This window comes from Molothrus ater, chromosome 13 (assembly GCF_012460135.2).
Source record: "Molothrus ater isolate BHLD 08-10-18 breed brown headed cowbird chromosome 13, BPBGC_Mater_1.1, whole genome shotgun sequence".
Taxonomy (NCBI): Eukaryota; Metazoa; Chordata; class Aves; order Passeriformes; family Icteridae; genus Molothrus; species Molothrus ater.
This window is the reverse complement of record NC_050490.2, coordinates 13,584,778-13,606,111: the sequence shown is the minus strand read 5'-3', so window position 1 is coordinate 13,606,111 and position 21,334 is coordinate 13,584,778. Positions and strand designations below refer to the sequence as shown.

General features: G+C 39.9%; 1 protein-coding gene across 1 annotated transcript in view; it reads left to right on the top strand.

Moving 5' to 3' along the window:
• AGBL1 (AGBL carboxypeptidase 1) overlaps positions 1-21,334 on the top strand; it is a 245,936-nt gene that overhangs the window by 117,251 nt on the left and 107,351 nt on the right. The window contains exons 19-21 of the mRNA XM_054516258.1: positions 2,330-2,459; positions 7,000-7,131; positions 11,058-11,234. Coding sequence (XP_054372233.1) covers positions 2,330-2,459; positions 7,000-7,131; positions 11,058-11,234 — 439 coding nt within the window. The remainder of the gene's footprint in view (positions 1-2,329; positions 2,460-6,999; positions 7,132-11,057; positions 11,235-21,334) is intronic.

Sequence of the window (21,334 nt, the reverse complement as noted above, 5' to 3'; positions counted from 1 at the left end):
AAAAGTCACATTTTGTGTCAGAGCAACAGAATTGGTAGATTGTGTAAGGCCTTTTCTTATGTGACGCATCCTGGGATTTCTTTATAATTGCTGAAGGAATAATCAACATTTTCAGAAGCTTTTAGTTGAGTCTAAAAAATAAAAATTGAGTTTGGCAGCGGCTTAATATTAATCTCTGTATTTACTGAATCCTTTTAGCAGTTTCTATTTCCCTGCTTTTTTTTGCCCTTTATGTTGGACTCATCCAGTGGGTACAAAGGCATTTTAGCAGAGGGAAGTGTAGATGGTTTGAGGAGGCATAAACTAATGTCAATTCCCACAGGAAAGGGGGATATAGTAGGTTTGGGGTATGACCAATGACAATGATGAAAAACTATTTCTGTAGGTCTGAAACAAAAAGACTCCCTTCCATTTTGTTTTTTTCCTTGATATTAAGCTAAAACTTGAGAATACAAGTCCAGCTATCATTCTTCCCTTCAGAATGAAAATTGCTGTTATTCTCACTTAGTTTTACTCCCTGGTATAACTGTGATGGAGGAAGACATCACAACCTTATGACAAGGAAGCGTTTGGGTTTTATTTTTTTGCTGGTCACACTGGAGAAAGATGAGTTTCTTTATGCAATCCAGTGACTCTCTCTGTGGCATTGTACCTATGGAAGGGAAGCTGTGCAGGCACACAAATCCTTGGCAGAAATACAGCTGCTAATCTCAGCTGAGCAGCTCTTGTCCTGAAGATCAGGAGAGGTGAGCCTAAAGGTAACTTTATCCGAAGAGCCCTTAGAAAACACAACAGAAACTGTCACATTTTCATGCAGAATTTTTGGCAGAAGCCTCCCAGCAGCATTTGCTGTCTTCCCAAGTGTTAGCTACTTCTAGTGTTTTCTGATTTGCTGAGTGAGTAACATGGGAAGTATGGATTATGAGGAAATAAGGGAATTCAGATAACTTAAACTAGAGTAAATTTAGAATGGATCTTGTGGTGTTGCTAGGAACCCCAAGATGTCAATAAAGACCTTGTTTTCTACATTAAAGATATATGAAATATCCTTAGTAACTCGTTATTTCTTTGTCTTCCATTTTTAACCAGTTCTCCATTATTCTCACCTAATAAAAATTAAAAAAAAACAAACCAAAACATTCCTGCTTTACAACCCTTTTTTTCCAAGCATTTTGCAAGGCACTAATAATGCCCAAGGTGCCACATGCAGCACACCCTAACCTCTATCAATACCCCAGCAGAACCCATCTCTATTAGTACATTTATATTTTAATTTCAGCAAAGCTGGATGCAACTCCGTAGCTAGAAATTCATCCAGCATTTAGGATATTTTAGCTTTTTTGAACAAGAAGCACCCCCATTTTGCAGTGCCTCTGGAAACAATCTAGTGGATAGTTTGGAGATGATGAGGACCTACCACAATATCTCATATGCTGGAGAGTGGATTCCAGAATTTTATCACCACACTGTGATTTGCAAATTATCAACCAAATTACAGCAAATCATTTGAAGAGTGTAAGGCTCTGATCTACACAGTCACTAACAAGGGAGATGAGTTGAATTTTTCAGAATTGCACAGTGCTGTACTGCTCCACATGGTCAAGTATCCTGACAATCTTCCACTGATCATTGAGTCAGTAACAGAATATGTTGTAACTAACTAAGGGAAATGCTTCCTCAGTGCAAATCTGGGATTCTTATTTAGTTTTTTATCCAGCCTTTGCAGTGAAGCTGGTAATTGTTCTACATAATGCTCTAGCAGGTATCATGATCTCCTTGATGGGCCTTAGATAGAGACATTTCTTGTGAGTAGAGAAGCTTAAATGAGACACCCAGCTCATCTCATTTAAGTACATTCATGTTTCAGACTGGTCAATGAGATTTGAGTGCCTGTCTTCAATTAGAATGAGTAGAAGTTGGATGTGCCTGTGTGCTCTGGGGGTTTTGAGAAGCCTGTGCTCTATGCAAGCAGTGTGAATTTCACAGTACAGAATTTAGAATGCTTCAGAAGACTTCTTTCTAAATGGCCTTTTGATTTGTGCCTTCTTAGGTAAGTGAAAAAGTGCATTTATTTGCAAGATGGCAATTATGTGAACCTTAAGAAGGAAAGGAAATTAAATTAATAAAATTCAACTAGGAAAATTAATACACTATAAGAACCTGAAAAATATAATATGATTATTGGTTCATTCCAGCCCAAAGTTCAAAACCATTATATCTGTGTTCTATTGACATTCCCTGTCCTTGTGCCACGGCTTACCAGGATTGGAAATGCTTTGGAATCAGCTATTGTTTTGCCAGTTTGTGATGTGCTGCTTCCTGATTTCAGCCTTCGTTGTTCACTGAGTGGAGATGATCTCAACAGGCAGTGGCTGACACCCAGCTCCCAGCTGCATCCAACAATTTACCACGCCAAAGGTCTCCTCTATTACCTGAGCAGCATTGGCCGGGCTCCTCTGGTGAGTCTCTTCCAGGTTCTCTTGTGTGATTCTGTCAATGGATTGATTATTGTACTTGTGTGAACAGCTTTGTGAGGGAGCTGGAGTGATTTTGGAGCATCGTGTCCTGTTGCACTTTCATCTTGTGGAATTGTTTTGAAAGTCTTGAATATTTATCACTTATTGAATCTTCTAACAAGCATCTTCTAACAAGAGTCTCTATATACCTGGAATAAAAATGAGAAAATTAATTTCTGAAAGCTCTTTATATCGCCAAAGTGCTCCAACTAAGCTAAATATTATGAGTAAGTTATTACTATCTTCATGGAAGCATTAGGAGAAATTCCAAAAAATTTAGTCTAAATGGACTGTGTGACCCCAAGCAATCACAGCCTTCAAAGTGTGTGAACCTCCCTTCTGTTTTGGTAATGGGGAAAGGCCTGGGTTTGGGGGCTACCAGAAATTCATGAGATGGGTCTGGGATCCATCCCATCTGCTCAGTTGCCCAGCAGAAGGAAAAAGTAGTTCTGAGACCCCAGGAGGAAAACCACAAGGAGCTTCAAATGTTGACAAACAGATGTGGACACAGGGACTGGCAGGTCTGTTGGTGATAGCTACAGCCAGGCAGGAAATGTCCAAGTGCACCAGAGTCTCTCTGGGTTTGCTGAGAAAAGCCTGAAACAAGGTGAAAATGTCTGTGATCTTCTCTGTGAGAATTCTTGCATAATTTAATTTTTTGTCTAAGCTGACAGCCCTGAAATATATCTCTGTGGGCTGAGGAGTATTGTTGAAACTCAGAGTTGCAAATTGAGTCACCAACATTTTCCTTTGGTTCAGAGCAGTGTGGGATGAGTCTTGTTTTATCCTGTAATTTGCTGTCTGGCCTCTTTTAGTACATGACCCTCCTTGTCATATTCAGGTGCATAAAGTTGAATACTCAGTACAAATTTTCATCATTGTTGAGTGAAGGGAGGCTATTGATCCCACCATCTCCCTCACTCACAGACTGCATGTCAGACTTCATAAACTGATTTTTCTATGCCTTTGAAGAATACATTGATTTTAGTTTATACATTCTCAAAAATGCCTTTTCCCTCCTTCAGAAGAGAGTTTGGGGGTGGGGTTTTATTGTTTATTTTTATTGGGTTTTCTTTTAGCCTATAGGATCCCATGGAGCCAAGTTCACTGGTAGCCAAATGATTTCTGTGAGCTGATTAGGTTTAATTTATCCTAGGGAAGTGCAAGCAGTTTCTTCAAAGCAAAGAAAAGCTGCTTGATGGAGAAAAGCAAAGAACTTTAGCAGCCCTTCAAACCAAGGCCACTTTAATTCTTTAGTTAACAAGAATAGAGCCTGTTAAATGGAGTTTTTTACTTACCTTGTTGCCTGTGGGAACCCTAATGGGGCCAAGAGACTGGGTGCACTGGGACATTGCAGAGAATCTCATTTCTAGTGAAGAGCAGGGTGCTCTAAAAGGGGAAAGGAATATCCAGTGGACCAGAAGGCTCTGAGCAGAGTTTGCTGCCTCTCAAAGTCATTATATAAAGTTTGGAAACATGCACAGCCTGCAATAATGTACTCATTGAGAGGAAAAAACCTCTAAGCACGTCTACCTCAAAACTGGAATTTAATGTCCTGTCACAATGTTATTAAGAAAGAGACTTTACACAAAAAAGAGAAGTAATTTCAAAAAGTTCAGTTTTCCAACAGCTTTTCTGGCTTTCCACTTTACATATTGCTTTTCTTTTCTTTTAAAAGGTACCTGGTTCTGTGACTCATAAGGAGAGTTGTTTTTGAGCTAGAAGGCAGTCCTTACCTTTAGGATGATCAGTATGATCAGGGCTGGCAAATAACTTCAAATAGATTTAAAAATTGTGCATGTCTTTGAGTCATATCCCAGTGAGTGCAGGCTTGGGAGTCTGACTGGTTTGTGTGTCTCAGTGTCCCAGCCATATGGAAGGACAGGCTGAAGAAAAAGCACTGGGAGGTGCCAAGTCTGCTCAGTGCTTGCCCAGACATATCCCAGGAAGAATTCTGTGTTGGGTGCTCAGACTCCAAAATATCTCTTAGCCTTGGCTGAATGGTGAGACATAAGCTACCCTGTGGTGTGAAAATCAGGCAGAAGGATGGTGCTGTAGAGAATAATTGAGTATAAACATTAGGAGTGACTGCAGTATCCAGTCAAATTAATTAAAATGTAGTGCTATGAAAGTATTTTCAGTGTTTTCAGTGGCACTGACGCTTCTCCTGTGGAAGCTGGTGACACTCAGTGAAAGATTCCATGGCCTGAACCAGCTGCCATATTACAGAACCTGGCTTTAGTCATCTTTTACCAGCAAAGAAGTCTCAAGATCTGTCACTAAGGACCTGTCTGCAGGCTTCTTGAGGTGCAGAATTATAGACCTGCTACTTATCAGGCAGCTCCACTCTCTGATCATCCCTGCATGATTTCTGATAAATAATATTTTAAGCAGATAATATATTGTCTTTTGTGTGCTGTAATTCTGTAAATTGGCAGGTAATTGATACACAGTTGAGCTGAGTTTTCTGCCTTGAAATCAGACAAAAGCTGTAAAATTCTCTTTGATATTCATAGAAATACATTCTAGGTGGTAACTGTGGTTAACCTAAGCTATGACTGTGTATTGCTGGTAGCTTAGATGAAACACTAGCTGGAAAAATGTCTGTCATTAGGGGAATTAATAAATGCAGCTCTTTGGAAGGAGGCATTTCAGGATAATTGTGTGTGGATCAGAGCTGTTGCTGGGTAGGTGGCTGTTCACATGCTCCAGGTGTGGAACCTGCAGGCCCTCAGCCCCACAAAAAGCTCTGGAGGTGATGGTGGTGTGGGAAGGGAAGTTGGCAGGACAGAAACCAAAGGAGCAGCAGCCTGTAGGTTATGGGATGTGTATAATTGTCCATCTGACTGGTTATTACGTGTGCCTCAGCCCCCCCAGTGTCAGAGGAGCTGAAAGAATGGATGTGCTCAATTCCCAGATAAATAAACTCCCTGAAATGCTGCAGCTAAACTTAGCTGCTGTAGAGCTGGTAAATAAGCAAATGAGGGTAAGTCTTGCCCTAACAGTCGGTGGAAGAAGCTCATGTTCTCCATCTGTTTCTCCCCTCTTGTGCATGTATTTAGGTAGGAATATGGGTGGGAGTGTTGATGTGCTGACGGGTGGGAAGGCTCTGCAGAGGGGCCTGGACAGGCTGACAGTGAGTGCGTGTCAGTCTCTCCCCCCAGGCTGACAGGACAAGAGGAAATGGCCTCAAGTTGTGCCAGGGGAGGTTTAGGTTGGATATGAGAAAGAAATCCCTTCTCTGAAGGGTTATCAAGCATTGGAAAGGGCTGCCCAGAGCAGTGGTGGAGCCACCATCCTGGAGGTATTGGATAGATGTGCAGTTGTGGCACTTGGGGATGGAGTTTAGTGGTGGATTTGGCAGTGCTGGGTTACTGATTAGACCTGATGATTTTAGAGATATTTTCCAACCTAAACGATTCTATTTTTGCACCCCATAGTTCTCCCCCATCTCTATGTGGGTCCATAATTTTTCTCTACCTTCCTACACACATTCTGTCTCCAACATAAGTCCTGGAAAACAGTTTCAGTGAAATCTTGAAGCTCCTTTCTACTCGATAGTGAATGCTGTTGGTTTAAAATGAAATAATTCCTTCTCTTTAGAGATTCTTATATTTTCATTGACAGATTTCTGAATATTCCTGATTAAGACATGGAGAATATATGTAACAGCCATGTGTACATCGACTTCGTATCTCAGAGGGCACTGAGATTGATTATTCTTTAAGACCTGGGTCAATATTTACCTCTCGGGTCATTAAATTGTGATTTTCATTTCCATGGGAATCAATATCTGCCTATACAGGCAATCAAAACTTCCGCTCAAATGGGAATGTGCCTTGTGCCTCGTTTATATGACAGCTGACATGAGAGATGGATTGGACAGACAGATAAATTAGTGTGGAATGAGATTATTTGCTTTGAATATGGGTCATTTTCTGTGCTTGACTTGCAGGAATTCATGCAAAGGTCTGGCAATACAATTGCACAATTATATTTTCCTGAAAATTATGTAGCATGGGTTTTTAATTTAAAGAAGACAAAGCAATGATTAATCATTTGGGGAGGCATAGATTTCAAGTCCCATGAGGACAAAGCTGGAGTTTAGGAGTTTAGAAGTAGAAAGAGCCTGACAAATTGCTCTGTTGTGGTATCAGGAGTTCTCATGAACCCTTAGGTTCCTGAGTTGCCATGGATTCTCACCCAGGTGTCATGTTTATTTCTGCTGCAGACAGAAGTGCACTAGGCTTGACTCTGGACCCCTGAGATCACGTCAGATCAAATAAATAAAGCAAGATACAAGTGACTAATGAAGTCTGACACAGGTCAAAGGCACGGCCCAGAGTCTAAGCTACTCTGAAGAGACCTGAAAAAAAAAACAAACAGTAACACCTCCCTGCCATAGTCTAGCAGTGGATATTGTGAAGAACCAAGAAACCTTTCCAATGTTCAACATTTTGCCTTATTTTTTCCCTCTCTCTAGGTCTTCTGTGACTACCATGGGCACTCCCAGAAAAAGAATGTGTTTCTCTATGGCTGCAGCATTAAAGAGACCTTGTGGCAAGCAGGCTGCATGGTTGACACAGCAGTTGTCACGGAAGATGTTGGCTACAGGGTAGGTCCTCTTGGTTCCTTCCTTAATTAGAAGCCTGTATGTGCTTATATATTTAAAATATTTAAGATCATCTCAGAAATTCTAGCAATAGGATGCAAACTTTCCTTGCTCCAGAGGAATAATAGTCCAGAGAATTTTGAGTCACATGTTATCTTCATGCACCAGATGTTAGGGACCCATCTACTGAAGGTGTATTTGCTATTTATTTCATTTCAGTAAAATGATGCACTATAACATTTGGCTACATGCTAATAGGACAGAGATATTTTTGTCTGTTTTATAATTTCTAAATATAAGTACAATTTTGTCCTCACCATCCTACCCATGATATGAAAATAAATGGGAATTATGTAATTTTAACTGAGAAGATCATAGTGTCCCACAGTCCTCCTCAATTGAATTTCTTCATCACAAAATGCTCCTGGACCCACTGAAAACATGACATAATTCAATGGATGCCAAATAAATCTATCATAGTGAAGCTATCTCCAGAACAAATGTTTGATGTCACACCTGAGAATTTGTTTTTTCTTTTCAGAATTAGAAAAAATTCTAAAATTTATTTTATTTCTGCTTCATGGGAATGTCGTGTTCATCAAACTCTCTTTTGGATTTCCTGCCCATCTCTCCTTTTTTCTTTCTTTTTATTTTTTTATTACCTTTTTTTTTGTATCTGTTATAATGATATTTTCCTATTAAATACGTTTTTTCAGGAAAAAGAAATAGAAGGTCCAATTCTAGTCTTAAAAAATGTTAATTTCACAAAACATTAATTGCAGCCTTAAACTGATGACAGAGTTGCAGCTTGGATCACTAAAATCTGAAAGAGGTTGAAAAGTCTTTGTCAGTTTATGACTGTAAAATTTTTGCTACTTCAGCATAAACACTCAACATCCTTCCATGAGATTTTAATGTTTTCTCTGCTTATCTTATGGAGATGCACAAAAAAAACCTGCAACTTTACTGGAGGAGAGTACCCCAGTGCTGGCTGTGAGGGGTCCCTGTGGCAAACATTGATCCTGAGGAAAGCAGGGGGGGATTCCCACAGCCAGGGCATTTTTGGCTGTGTTTGAATTCTGGGGGCTTGCAAAGGCTGAGGAGGGCTCTGCTGCGCAGACAGAATTCAAATGTTACTGTCAGCATGTGGAGCCTGACCTGAATCTGCAATGAATCCAAGGCTGTCCAAGAGCACTCTGCAGTGGCCCATAAGGGAGGTTTTTATGGCACAAATCCTTGTTTTTGCACAAAATGGGAGGTGGGTGCCTGCTGCAGACCCAGCCTATGGATCACCCTCTCCCTGCTTGGGCTGGGGAGGCTGGGTCTGTACAGGGACACATCTGCAGTTCCAGCCCTGGCTCAGAGCTGCTGCCTTGCCCTGTTTGCACAGCCTTCTCTCCTGCCTCCTCTAGGTAATGGGAATTAATCTGGCCTCCGTGATTGATTTTTCCCCACAGGAACAGAAACCAAATACCTCAAGAAAGTTATGGGTTTTGGAAGAGCCTTGGCCTCATACGTTATAGATTCAGCTGTAGCCCTTGGCAATGTACAGTCAGAGTCCTCCCTGCCTTTAATATTTGGTGGCCTTGGGTGACTTGCACAGCATTGGCACCATAATCCCAACCTTTTGATAAACATTCCAGGCCCCTTTGACAGCAATCTCTGCTGGGACATTAGTAAAGAAATATAACTGGATTCTTTTGGAATGGGATTGGAGGTTTATGGACAGGGTCCAGTGGAAGTGGAGCAGCTTCCTTTGCTGCCACACATGATAAATCCAGCTGCTGAGAGACAACACAGTCACACTGCTGCACTATCATAAAAGCATCCTTTAAAGGGATGTGTTTTCACACAAAATATATTATTGAAAGATAATTAATGAGAAGAATCAATAGAGAAGAAAGAGCCATTAGTGTGAAATCCAGCGAATGCTGGCAAAATGAAAAGAATATTAAATTTGGGTTTGCTAATGCTTCTAAATGAGTCCTGTGTACAGAGACATTACTGTTACCTGCCAGTATTTTTATTTAATTAAAAGTAAAAGATTGATTATGCATATAATTTGAATTGCTCTAAAAAACTAAACTGGATTAGGGTTCTGATTATTGTATTTGATGTGATAAGTTTACAAAATTTTGTGTGTGGGTTCAGATAAGGGCACATACAATTCACATACAGTTTAACTGGGTCTCATGGTTGTGCTATGCTTCTGCTGCATATTTTCAATTACTTCTCAGTCAAAATCCAGGAAAACCTGGAAACTGTGCATGAACCCATACAATTTTGTGATCTCTGTGCAGCAAGTAGCAGGCTGAAGGCAGTGCAGAAATGTTGGATGCTTTATCAAAGGCAAGAAGTGAATTTTCAAGGTTTCTCTGTTCAGTCTGCCCACAGGAAAGAGAGTGCTGCAGCTCTTAGTAACACACTGGAGATCTTGACTTAAGATTGAGGCTTGAGGTGGTCTCAGATTTAAAGTGAAGTTCTTTGCTTTGTTCTAGTTTTCTCTGTTTCACTTTTTTCATGTGAAAAATGGACTTCATGGAACTGGAGGAGTCCAGTGATGGCTGCAGCCAAAATACACTGAAAAATGATAAATGCATAAATGAAAGATATGTATGGTTAAGTAGTTTGCAAGAGATTTTGTAAAGTAGTTTAGACTAAATATGTATCACTCATATCAAGCATGTTTTAGGAAAGAACATTGTTCAGTCACTTTCAAATCAAATATTTCCATACAGTGATGTGAAGTAAAGCCCAAAAGAACAGAACTACAATTCCCCAGAATTAATTGGGGAAGCTGAAGGTTACTGGAAAATGAAATTAGCTGGTTAGTTTTCACTACCCAAACTGAATGAAATTCAAGGGTAAATGCCACTTAGCAATATGTGGGAACTCCTTCTGGAGGATTCCTTACAGTTCAGGTGTTTAAGAAAACTGCCATAAAAGAAAGAATGAACATTCTAATTTTGCTTGGTCTCCTCTAGGTGGATCAAATGGTGTTTTGGCACATGTTGTGGTTGGTGTAGCAGCACTGAAGTTCAGACACACACAGACATAACCCACAGGCATGTGTGTGTATCTAATGGTCCAGTCTATTCATTAGAACTAGGTGTGCTCTATGTAGCTGTTGCCTATTTTTATGGAGTATAAAAATAACACATTTAGCCCTCTGTAATGACTAAGTAATTGTTGCCTCTTCACTGATGGAATATTTGATACTTCAGGCGTGTTTATAGACTTTGTTGGGAAATATGATTTTGAAAGTAAGAAAATCACTCAGGGCCAAAATGTAATATTTACTGGTTTTATTATTACTTTTTATTGTGATTCTTTAAGTGAACTGTATGCAATACATTGTCTGGACCTGGAAGAGAATATTTTGGTTTGTTTCACAATGCAAGTTAGTTAAATGCTGAGCTTTATTTTCACATTATTATGTGTGACGTTCTATGAGGAAACAGACCCCCTTTCTCTGCTCTATACCAGCTTCAGACAAAATTCCTCCCATGGCTCAATCCCTTGTCTGACCCTGGATTTATGGTGGGAGGAGATATAATAGAGCTGGAGAGGGGAGAATAGGGATGTCAGGTACTGTGCTGTGGCTCTTGGCAGCTCAACAAGAAGGTGTACGTTGGTTGAAGCAGCTTGAGAACAAAACTGACTTCAGCACTTCACCCAAACTATTGGTGCACAAATGTTTGATTTGGAGTGAGACATGTCAAGTCCACAGAAATTTTGCATTTTAGTCTTTGGAATGAAACAAATGTTAGAATCTGAGGGTTTGACATGGGATGGAGGTAACGCACCAGTTGGAGCTCTCAGTACCTATGGCTAGATTTGATTGTGGACATGCTGAAACACAGATCTCTGTGTATATGCGTGTGCATGATATCAACACGTGCGCATCTGTGCAATTCATTTTCTCACAGACTCTTCCCAAAATCCTGGATAAAGTGGCCCCTGCATTTGTCATGAACAGCTGCAGCTTCCTGGTGGAGAAGTCGCGGGCGTCGACGGCCCGTGTGGTGGTGTGGAAGGAAATGGGGGTGCTCAGGAGCTACACCATGGAAGGCACCTACTGCAGCTGCAGCCACGGACTCTACAGAGTGAGTAAACCTTTCAAAACACCCTCTGCCACCCTCCTAATGCACATCTCATGAGCTTGGATAGAGGAGATGGCCACTGCTGAGCTCTCTCCAGGCCCATGGAGCCAGAATTTCTTTTCTGGGGAATCTCGTTCTTTCACCCCTCATTCTATTACCTTCAGTGCCAAGAAAGTAGAGTCCCTCTCTGAGGTTTCATTCAGCAGGGAAATAAAAGGAAACTCCAGTCTGCAGCCAAAAGCACTGAGCTGAAGAAAGGAGTGTTTTGGGGATGATATAGGGACTTATCCTTACAAGGGCTTTCACAGTCTTGTAATAAAAGTTCTGGCAGGTCATATGGACACTTTTGAGCCTAATTCTAAGGCAATTAACTGGAATGCTCACTCATTGGTACAAGCTCCCTGCCTGAGCAATCACCTAAATGGCTAAATTTAAGAGCCTCCATGAAAATCCTGCATTTGGAGTTGCCTGTTCCTGACAGGCAGAGGTAGTCAGTCTAAGGCTACTTTTGACAGATGTCAATGAATTCAAGATATGCCTGAGACTGTGATCTAGACAGACCAGAATTCCACATCAGATGAGGTTGGTAGGAAGGGCTGTACTTGTACCAAATGCATCAGGCATCAGTCTGGGAGATCTCCTGGCAATTTTTAAGCATACAGGATAAAGTCAGGTAATTGTATTTGAGTGATCATAATTCTCCATTGATTCAAATGATTTTTTTTTTTTGCTTTTTCTTATTCCAAACCTGTTGCTTTCATTTGAAAGGCTTCTACATTTCACCTCATTTCTTCCACTAGGGAGCAATCCTTATCTGTACAACATTAATAAGCAGTTAAGGATCCTGAAAGACCCTTAAGGAAAGAGCCATTATTACAAATAACAATTAATTAATAAGACATTCAAATTATTATCTTTGTAAGCTCTATACTAATCCTTTTACCTCTCTGTAGAATGTAGGAGGAAGTATTCAGCTGCTGATTTAACTATGCTCTACTATACACACATCAATTCCAGGAGAGGAAAGGCAGAATTAAAAAATGGCAGACAGTTAAAATCAAGAGAGTGCAATGCCCAGGCCAATTATATCTAACACTCCCTACTCCTGAGAAGTGCTAATGGCTTTTTAATAGGCACCACAGGTCAAGAGAGTGGGTTTGAATCTTTTTAGACAGTGGGGGAAATCTACTTTGACTGAAATCAATGACAAAGCTCCAAATGATCTCTGTAGAGGAGGATTTCACTGATTTCTTAGATAACCACAGTAAGATCTAAAACCATTGACACATCAGTTTTATCAATATCTAGTGACTTGCTCTCCATCAGCATATGTGAGGCCTTTAACCAAACTTGTTTCATGTGTGTCATTAGATGCTTAAAATGGTAGGAAGAGAAATCTCTTAAAATGTATGAAATTATTTTTTATGTTGCTTCTTGTCCTCTTTGTTGACACTGATCAGGGCCACAACCAGCCACTGAGGGCAAGAGCAAGTTCAGGTATGAGAGCTGTGACTGGCGAGGGAATCCAATCTTCCCATGGCTCTCAAAGAGGTCTGAAAGCTCTAAAGCAATTCTGAAATTTCCATTAAGAATGCTTTGAAAAGCTGAATCTTAATTGGATCAGTGGGTTGTGCTTATGAGGTCACATATTTGTTTCTGGTTTATTGAGTTGGTGGAGATTTTTGTTTTGGTTTGGTTTTTTGTTTGTTTGTTTAGGGTTATGATTTATCTCAAAGATGGAGGATACATAAATATTTCCATTATGAATGATTCCTTCACCATTTTTCTGTTATAAGGATAATACAAACACTTATTGCAGCTTCTGTGATTCAGGCAGATTTAAAGTATTTCCACTATTTTTTCCTAATGCATTAAGTACCCAACTTGATAGTATCAAAATAGAATATAATTTCTTATGTTGATTATTCTGGAGCTGTATATAAATACATACAGTATTTCTTCCAGAAAGTGGATACTTATAAGCTATTTCCTCTTCTTTTTAGTAGTCTTTAGAGTTGGTCCTATTTACATGCTCCAACAAGTGGATTAATAAGTGTGTGGAATTGACAGACTGAACTGAAGATTTTGTTGCATAAATACCATTTAATCCTCAGCTTCCATCTGTCAAGCCAAAGCTACTTCATCAGTATCTTGGAGCCCTAAAATCATTCTTGTAAACTGTAAATTAATTACATAAGAGGTCATGTTTTTCTAGTGGCTGCAACACAAGTTTCTCACTCTTGGACCATGAAGTTGGATGTGTGTCCAAGCAATAGAATGACACTAATTCTCAGGCAGAAGATGTCAACATTCTATACTTAAGGCTTTCTGACATTTGGTTTGGAAGATTTGTTTAACTGTGGATCATTGAGTCAGTTTTCCAATGGCATATGACTGATCTCCCTGTAGGGATATATCCAGAATTTCCCCTGGACAAGCACACCCTTATGTTTCGTTACTTTTACACCTTGAAGTACAAACAGCAGCTAGGATTTAAAACATCTTGTTAAATGCAGCAGAGGCTCCCAAGTCGAGTATCATTCAGTGAATCAGTGGTCAGACTTCTATTAGAGAGCACCAGACCTGGTCTTTAGCTTTTTTCCAACTTTCAAGCTCTTTTTCTCTTTTCAATTCAAGAAATGAATTCATTGAAGCAGCTGCTTTGCTGGATGTGAGCACAGGTACGGCACTTGGAGCTGTACAGAGGTATCTGATGGGGATTGCCCAAAGGATTTAGTAAGAACAAGAAAGCTGTAGAGAGGCTTCAAGAGGTTAAAATATTAATTACACAAGGCTGGTGAGCGTACCTCATTCATCTCAGGTCAAGGAAGGGCTGAGGTAAACCAAAACTTAGTTTCCCTGATAAAAAAGCTGTAAGAGTTTTTCCCTTGGAATGTGTGTCCCCTCTCTTGGACTGAAATTTTAAAATACTTTAGTGACAGAAGGGCAGGAATTGAGTACTATTGATATGTAAATGAGAAACAATAGTGACCCCAGCTTTCTTTAAAAGTCATTTGATTTCAAATGGAGAGGAGGATGGAAATGAAAGGAGAAAAGAGATGGTTTGTCTGACGAATCTCCCTGTCTGTGTGATCAATGGAAATGCAATAAGCCAACTACCCTTAAGGAACTGAAACATAAAACTAAAGAAACTATTGATCTTATCTAAGGTTTTGTTCAACCTAGGAACAAGAAAAGAAGGTGGTAAAATATCCAAACTCTTTTTCATCTTGTCTGGATTGCCCAATTCAATCTTCGAGGAGCCCTATCTCCATTTGAAAGTTGCTAAAAACGAAGTAACAAAGTTTCACAGTGAATTTTGCCTCCTTTTTCTGCTGGTTTGCAACCCGGTGGTCAAACCAGAAAATATTAATAATAGAATGATAAGCCCCTTATCATTTCTTTGCTCACATGATGATTGTCTGCACAGGTCCCTCGTTGGAGGTTTTACCCCTCCAGCTTAACTTGATTTCAATTTCTGCCTCCATTTTATGGGATACAGAGCCCCCTTCTCATCTTTGGTTCTGAAAAGTCTGAATGCAAGGCTGTGCTGGGAGGAGCTTTGAGTGCAGGTAGAGCCATGACCCAGGAAGATTTACTGTTCTGTCATGTCACACTCCTTCACCATTCTTCCTGATTCCTCATTACCTCACCTGCTAATTAGGTATATATAATATTCCATAGCATATTCCACTGTGCTACTCCATTCATTATTGCATCCATCATCCTCCAAGTTAATACTTTTAGTGCCACGGTGTACACCTGAATTCCAAACCATGTCTTGGTCATACACCTAATCTAAAAAATCGAGTTTCATGCTCTTTGTGTACATGTTATGTTGGAAAAGTGGTTTCCTTGGCATGGTGTGCCTGATGGAGGAGTTGGGGAACTAATGGAAATAGATTTTAGCTTTTTGCTTCAAATGGATTATAAACAACAAGGAGAAACAAATGAACAAATGAGTTTTAAAATTATTGCAGGTATCTTGACAGTGTCCTGTGAAGGAGATTTTACTACTGATATGAGGCTGTCTTTGAAGAAAGCTTTTGGGAGAGCTGAGAAATAAGAATTTTTCTTTTCTGTCCATTTTAATTCTTCTGAGTCAGAGGAATTGAATAAACCCAAATTTTCTCATAGGACTTGATTAGAGGAAGAAGCCATCCCTTTGGATGGAACTGGAGACTTCAGCACTGAGCAGTGTGGTCATATGTTCATAAGACACTCTTGATATTAATTCAAAAAAATCTTTGCTGGACAGAAGTGGTGAGAGTTCGTTTAATTAGAAGATCTAATATTATCCATCCCCTTTAGCCTGACCAGCATGGGCTGACATATTGAAATGAGTGATGAAGTATTTGCCATGGAAGATTGGCTGAACTAAAGGAATATGCCAAGATGAAAGCCTCCCCTCTTTCTCATCCTTCAGAAGAGGCCTGCTCTGTTTTGATCTCTTTCTGCCCAGATGAGCCAAATTGTTACCCATATATGATTGACCACTGAATTGCAGCTCTATTTTTTCATAATTATCAGTACACAATTAAATATTTTCTATATCTCTCTTACTTTTGAAGATTACTTACCAAATTTCTGTGAGGAATTTTTACGTATCTTTTATTCATAAGAGGTTTATTACAGTTAATAGTCATAAACTGAGTTGTTTTGATGGAGTTTGCAGGTCACATAGTGCTGCTTCTGTTCTCCAGTAAGCTGTATATTGTTGTTGTAATTGGAAGTCTGGTGCAGAAACTTACAAATAATTTTAATTTGGCCTGTCGCCAGTATTCAGCCACAAACAAAAATTATTTCAGCAATATTCTTGCCCTAAATCATGTCTGATAAGTAGCTGTAGACAGAAAAAAATAAAGAAATGGGATGGGTATATTCTATGCTTTCTGGTGTACATTTCTGGAAAATGATTACATCATCTTTGCAAGTCTTACAGACTCTTTGCCATTTCTGATTTCTTTTGTGCCCCAGAGCTATTCTTTTCCTGAGTATGAGTAAGTCTCAAAAGCATTCAAAAGCTTCTTTTATTAAAAAAAAAATCTCTAAAACATGTGTTTTTTAGCTGACCCTCAGTGCTCTAGAGATCTCATTCTAAAGCAGATGCTGAGAAAAAGAAAGAATAATTTTTTCTTTTTGATAAGTCTCCTTCCACTTCTGGTCCAAAGTGGCTCAAATTGGGAGCAGCTGTAACAGCAAGAAAAGTATAGGAAAAAAAAATCGTTATCTAATATTAATCTAAGGACTGATGTTTCATATTAAGGCTGTTGTTTTTTCCCTTTTCTTAAGTTGTTACCCAAGGCAAAAGTTTGCATCCTATTTGCTTTATTTTCCTGCCTCTGTTATTTCCGCCCACCCCTTGCACTAACTGATTGCTGATTCACTTTGTAAGATATTCTAATTGTACCTTTTAGGCTTGTGGGCCTCACTTCATGGAGCTTTGTAGGGACTAATGGTATTTAAGAAGTGGGGGAAGAAGAGAGAAGGGGTTTCTGAGCAAACAAATCAGGAGATGGTGGGTGTTTGTCCTTCCTGTAGATACTTAAATCTACGAAGTTCTCATATGAAATTCTTAAATTAACTGCAGGCATATTTCCCCTTGTTAAGTGCTTTTTATTGGTCTGTTTGTTTTATTATTTGACAGGATGCTAAGTGAGAAATCACATCTTAACTGCACTCAGACGTGTTTGAAGGTGTGTTGATTTTAGCTCTCTGATTGTTTGGAAAAGCAAATTACAGAACATTGTAAGGATTCTTTGGGCCTTATATCTACATGAAAACCTGAGTTTGTCTCTAGGACCATCCACCCCAGCAGATCTCATCTTTCTTGATGGGGAATAAAACAGTTGTATTAAGACAGGTATGACTAGTACTATATGAGGTGTAAATACCATCTCTGTTTCCAAAAGTCATGGATGTTTTTGCCATCTGCTATTTTTGTTGAGGTGCTCAATGTTGGCATATGGGAGGGCTATTTGTATGCATTTAAGTTAGTATGTAAAGTTCTCAAGAAGGTAATGCTGGTCTCCATGCTCTGTTTTCCCATTTCCTTATCCATTGCAGAGCCAGTTCAACCTTGCTGTTTTGGAAAAGATCAGTTATTGAGTAGGGTCATTTTTCTTATCATTACATCTGAAAAAGGCTTATTTCTGTTTGTTTGTTTTTTGGGTTTGTTTTTTGGGTTTGTTTGTTTGCGGTGAGGAGTTTGTGTTTGTTTTTGTTTGGTTTGTTTTTGGTTTTTTTTCTGACAGGGGAATTGTTTTGGGGATTTCCAACCCTATACAGGGTTAAAACTCATTTTCTGGCATTAGTATAACTGTATTAAAGTTTTTACTGAGAACACTCAGCCCTTCTTTCCACATTTGCCAAATGTTGGTGCTTTGTGAATGATTCTGGAAAAGCCTGGTCCCTCAGTCCAGCAGGCAGAGTTTGCTGCTGTAAAACAAACAAACAAATGTTTTCTTACCACGACTGTATGATTCGTTAACTCTTTCAAGAAGTCACTACAGGGGTGGCTGCCTGCTCTGGCCCATCTGGTGAGGTGTCCCATGGATGCTGCATTGAAAGACATTTTGGAAAAAGTCCTTCCCAGCACCTGCTGCAGTGGGTTTCAGCTGCTGCTCAGGCCATCTGCTTTGCTGCTCCTGGGCTGCAAGATCTGAGGGTTGGGGGATGGAGGAATGTTCCATTGTGCCTGAACTCACACTGCTACTTGAAACAGGGGAGAAAGACTCTGGGGAAGAACAGTACAGGACTTTCTTTAGCCTCCCTGTCCCCAGAACACCCAGGAAGCACTAAAACCCAATGCAAGAATTATCAGGAGCATTGGGAAATAATATTTTATTCCTTAGTATTGCTGAGCACCCAAGGAAAGATATATTGGAAATAATTTCTTTTTTGTATGTATGAACCAAGATGGTCACTGGTGATAACTGGATCATGAATGAAGATACTCAATTAATTTTTCACATCTTATTTTGATAATTGTTTCTCCTGAGATGTTGAGCCAGCTGTATCCCTAATTTGCTATGACCTTGAGAAGACGTCCCATGCCATATGGTTAAATTACAGCACAATAAAATATGACAACAGAGGCGAGATCATAATAGATTTGACTCTGCAATGCTGGGAGTTATCCAGCCCTGTTGAGATCCAGTGGGCATGGCTGGAATGTAGAATAGAAAAGCAGACCTGTCATGTACCTCTTTTTTGGCCCACCCTTTTCCACTGTCATACACTTGTATTAGCTCTGCTGTTTACTCCTTCAGCTTGGGACTCACCCTTGGGGAGCTTATTCCAACAAATCCTGGAAATCTCCTGCATTCCTTTCACTGCTTATGATGTTTGCAATGTTACTGGTGTGTCCTAGCTGGTAGTTGGCTTTTTGTTAAACCTAGGGACAGACATAGCAAGCTCCATGGGGCTGGGGAGTGGAAAACAGGCATCATCTTGAATAATGCTTGTCTTGAATGTTGATCTTTAGATTTCTTTTTTTTTTTTCCCTAGTGTGTTGTAAACAACTGATGTTTCTGGGGTTTTTATGGGATTTTTCCCCCTCAGCTGCTTTTGCACTCCCCCAGATACTTGGTTGCAAGCCAGTCTTCCCAGATTCCAAAGCTGTACTCCAGAAAGGAGTTGATAGGTACTGACAGGGGCTATCAAACTGTTTCTTTATAAAGTGGATGAGCAACAAGACTGCACAGAATCAGAAGTGCAAGTGTCCTGTCATATCCATCTTCCAGAATTTGAGAGAACAGGACTTGATGGAAGAATCCCAGGTTTTGACATTACCAATCTGGGCAGCCCAGGCACTTGAAGCAAAATAAGCTATTTGCTATTGCACTTGGGGTTGCATGGAGAAGAAATTGCATTTTGTGAGGGAACAAGACATGAATCAATGGCTCACCTCCATATTTTCACCCTGCTGACAAGTGACTGCTATTGTGTCCCTATTTGAAAATGAACAAAACCAGTGTACTCATGTGGAGACATAAAAACAACAAATGCTGTCACCTTGTGATTGAGGGAGTAGGTTTGGCCATGTGCTGCAAGGAGGAACAAGCTCTCCTAGTATTAAAATCAGTGCTGTCATGCTCAGAAGTCAAACAGTCTTTTGTAGTGCCAGAAGGCTGAAAAATGCCTAGCAATTTATGGTCAGGCTAATCTCTGAATTGTGTTTATTCAGTTTATGGGCATAGCTGAGGACCTGGTTTGACTTCAGATGTTAGAGCCTTAACTACATTCACAGTAAAAGTTATTACAGCAAACAGAAAAAGTATAAAAATAAAGCAAACTCAATGTTTAAAGATTATTTTTCATTTTCTATTTAAAATATTTTTCTGACAAATCAGACAACTGCAGTCACACACACACATGTGATTTTTCTGGATGAAATGTTACTGTCTTATTTGAAGTCCACTAAGAAATCGGGAATGGCATGACCTTGAATGTGTCCATGGGATCTCAGTCTTCTAAAGACAAACCTCTTGGGAAGGATAAGGAATAGAAAAGCAACATTCCTAATGAAAACTAACTGCAGCATTTCAATGGCGCCCATTTAAAAGCCCAAATATCATTGCACATCATCCTTTCAAGTTTTCTGGGGAATTACAGCAGCAAGCTTTTTGATTTCTGATGTCTCTCTTGCTTGTTAATCTGGCCCCGTGTGGATTTATTGTACAAATCTATTTGGCAGCTGAAAATTGCCCTTTGATGAAGCTCCTAGTCTAATCATGAACTCCTCAGGCATGGAAAATAAGAATGGGTAGGTGGAAAAGCACAGGCTAAAAGAGCCATGTATGCCTTTGACTATGCATGGAATCTTAGAAGCATTTAAAGTTCAAAGTTTTTGATTACAGGATTTTCTGTAAAGACAAATTTCTTTCCTCTTAGGAACATAACATTTGCCATGCTGGATCAGATCACTGGTCCAAATAATCAGGTATCCTGCCTTATGCAGACACTGTTTCCTCATGGCTCTGAAGGAAACAAAACCTGCCTGTAAGGCAACTGATCCAATTGCACTAAGACACAGGAAGGAAATAATCCTACCAGCCTGACCCGCCTCTCCTCTGCTTCATACACTACAGCATGAGCCCTGATTATCATTTTCAAAACCTGGAATAATGAGCTACAGTCTCTGTGAATAATTATGTGACTTTTTCATTCTCTTTTGTAATCTTTTATCAGACAGGGCTTCCTGCAGCAGTGCATTCTACCAGTTGATGCCCATAATATGTATATGCCATCTGTAGTTAAGCATAAACTATATTTTGAAATCTAATCTTCCTTTTGCTGGTTTCTGTATCCTTGTAAAATGTGCTTCCCACAGCTGCAGGAGTTCCCAGTTTGCTTGTCTGTCAGCTCTGTATCCACACTGACTGCCATCCTCATGCCTCTGTTATCTTCTGTGTTATCCAGGTCCCCTGTTCTGGTCTCCCCTAAAATCACACTGGATGGTCTGTTCATTCTCTTCAGTCTCCAAATCTGCAGATACAGCCTGGGTCCACCCAGCTCTTGTCTGTTTGGTTCATTTCCTCATTCTGTTTCCAATTCTGATTTATTTATTTTTCGGTATGCTGAGCTCTTTTACTAATTATTATCTTTTCTCTATTTTTCTTGTACCACAAAAATGGTTTCCAGGTTCCCAGTATAGCAGATCTGATTATTATTTCTCTGCATTAACAGTACTAAATTCTTTCCTATTGACCAAGTGCTGATATATTTTTTTTTGTGTAAATTAGAACATGTGCCCTTGCCTGGTACTTCAAGAATCATAAATAATGCCTGTGTGTCTGCAAACTGTGCTGGGTGGTGGGCTTGTCCTTGAGTCAGAGTCAGCTCTGCCGGCTAGAGAGGGTGGGAATTGAAAGAGTCCACATCTGGAAATTCTGCTCCTACTGCAGCTCCTTGGGCATGATAACAGTGTTCTGTGCAGCACAGCTCCACAGCCTCTCTGCCTTTCTGTAATTCTGTCTCAAGTCTGGACTGAAGACTTCAAAAATATTCCAGTCATAGCAAGAGCAAAGGGAGCTCTGTGCTCCTGCCCTCCTCTGCCATGTCCAGGTGCAGCCTGTCTTGTAGCAGGGAAGGCTGCAGTT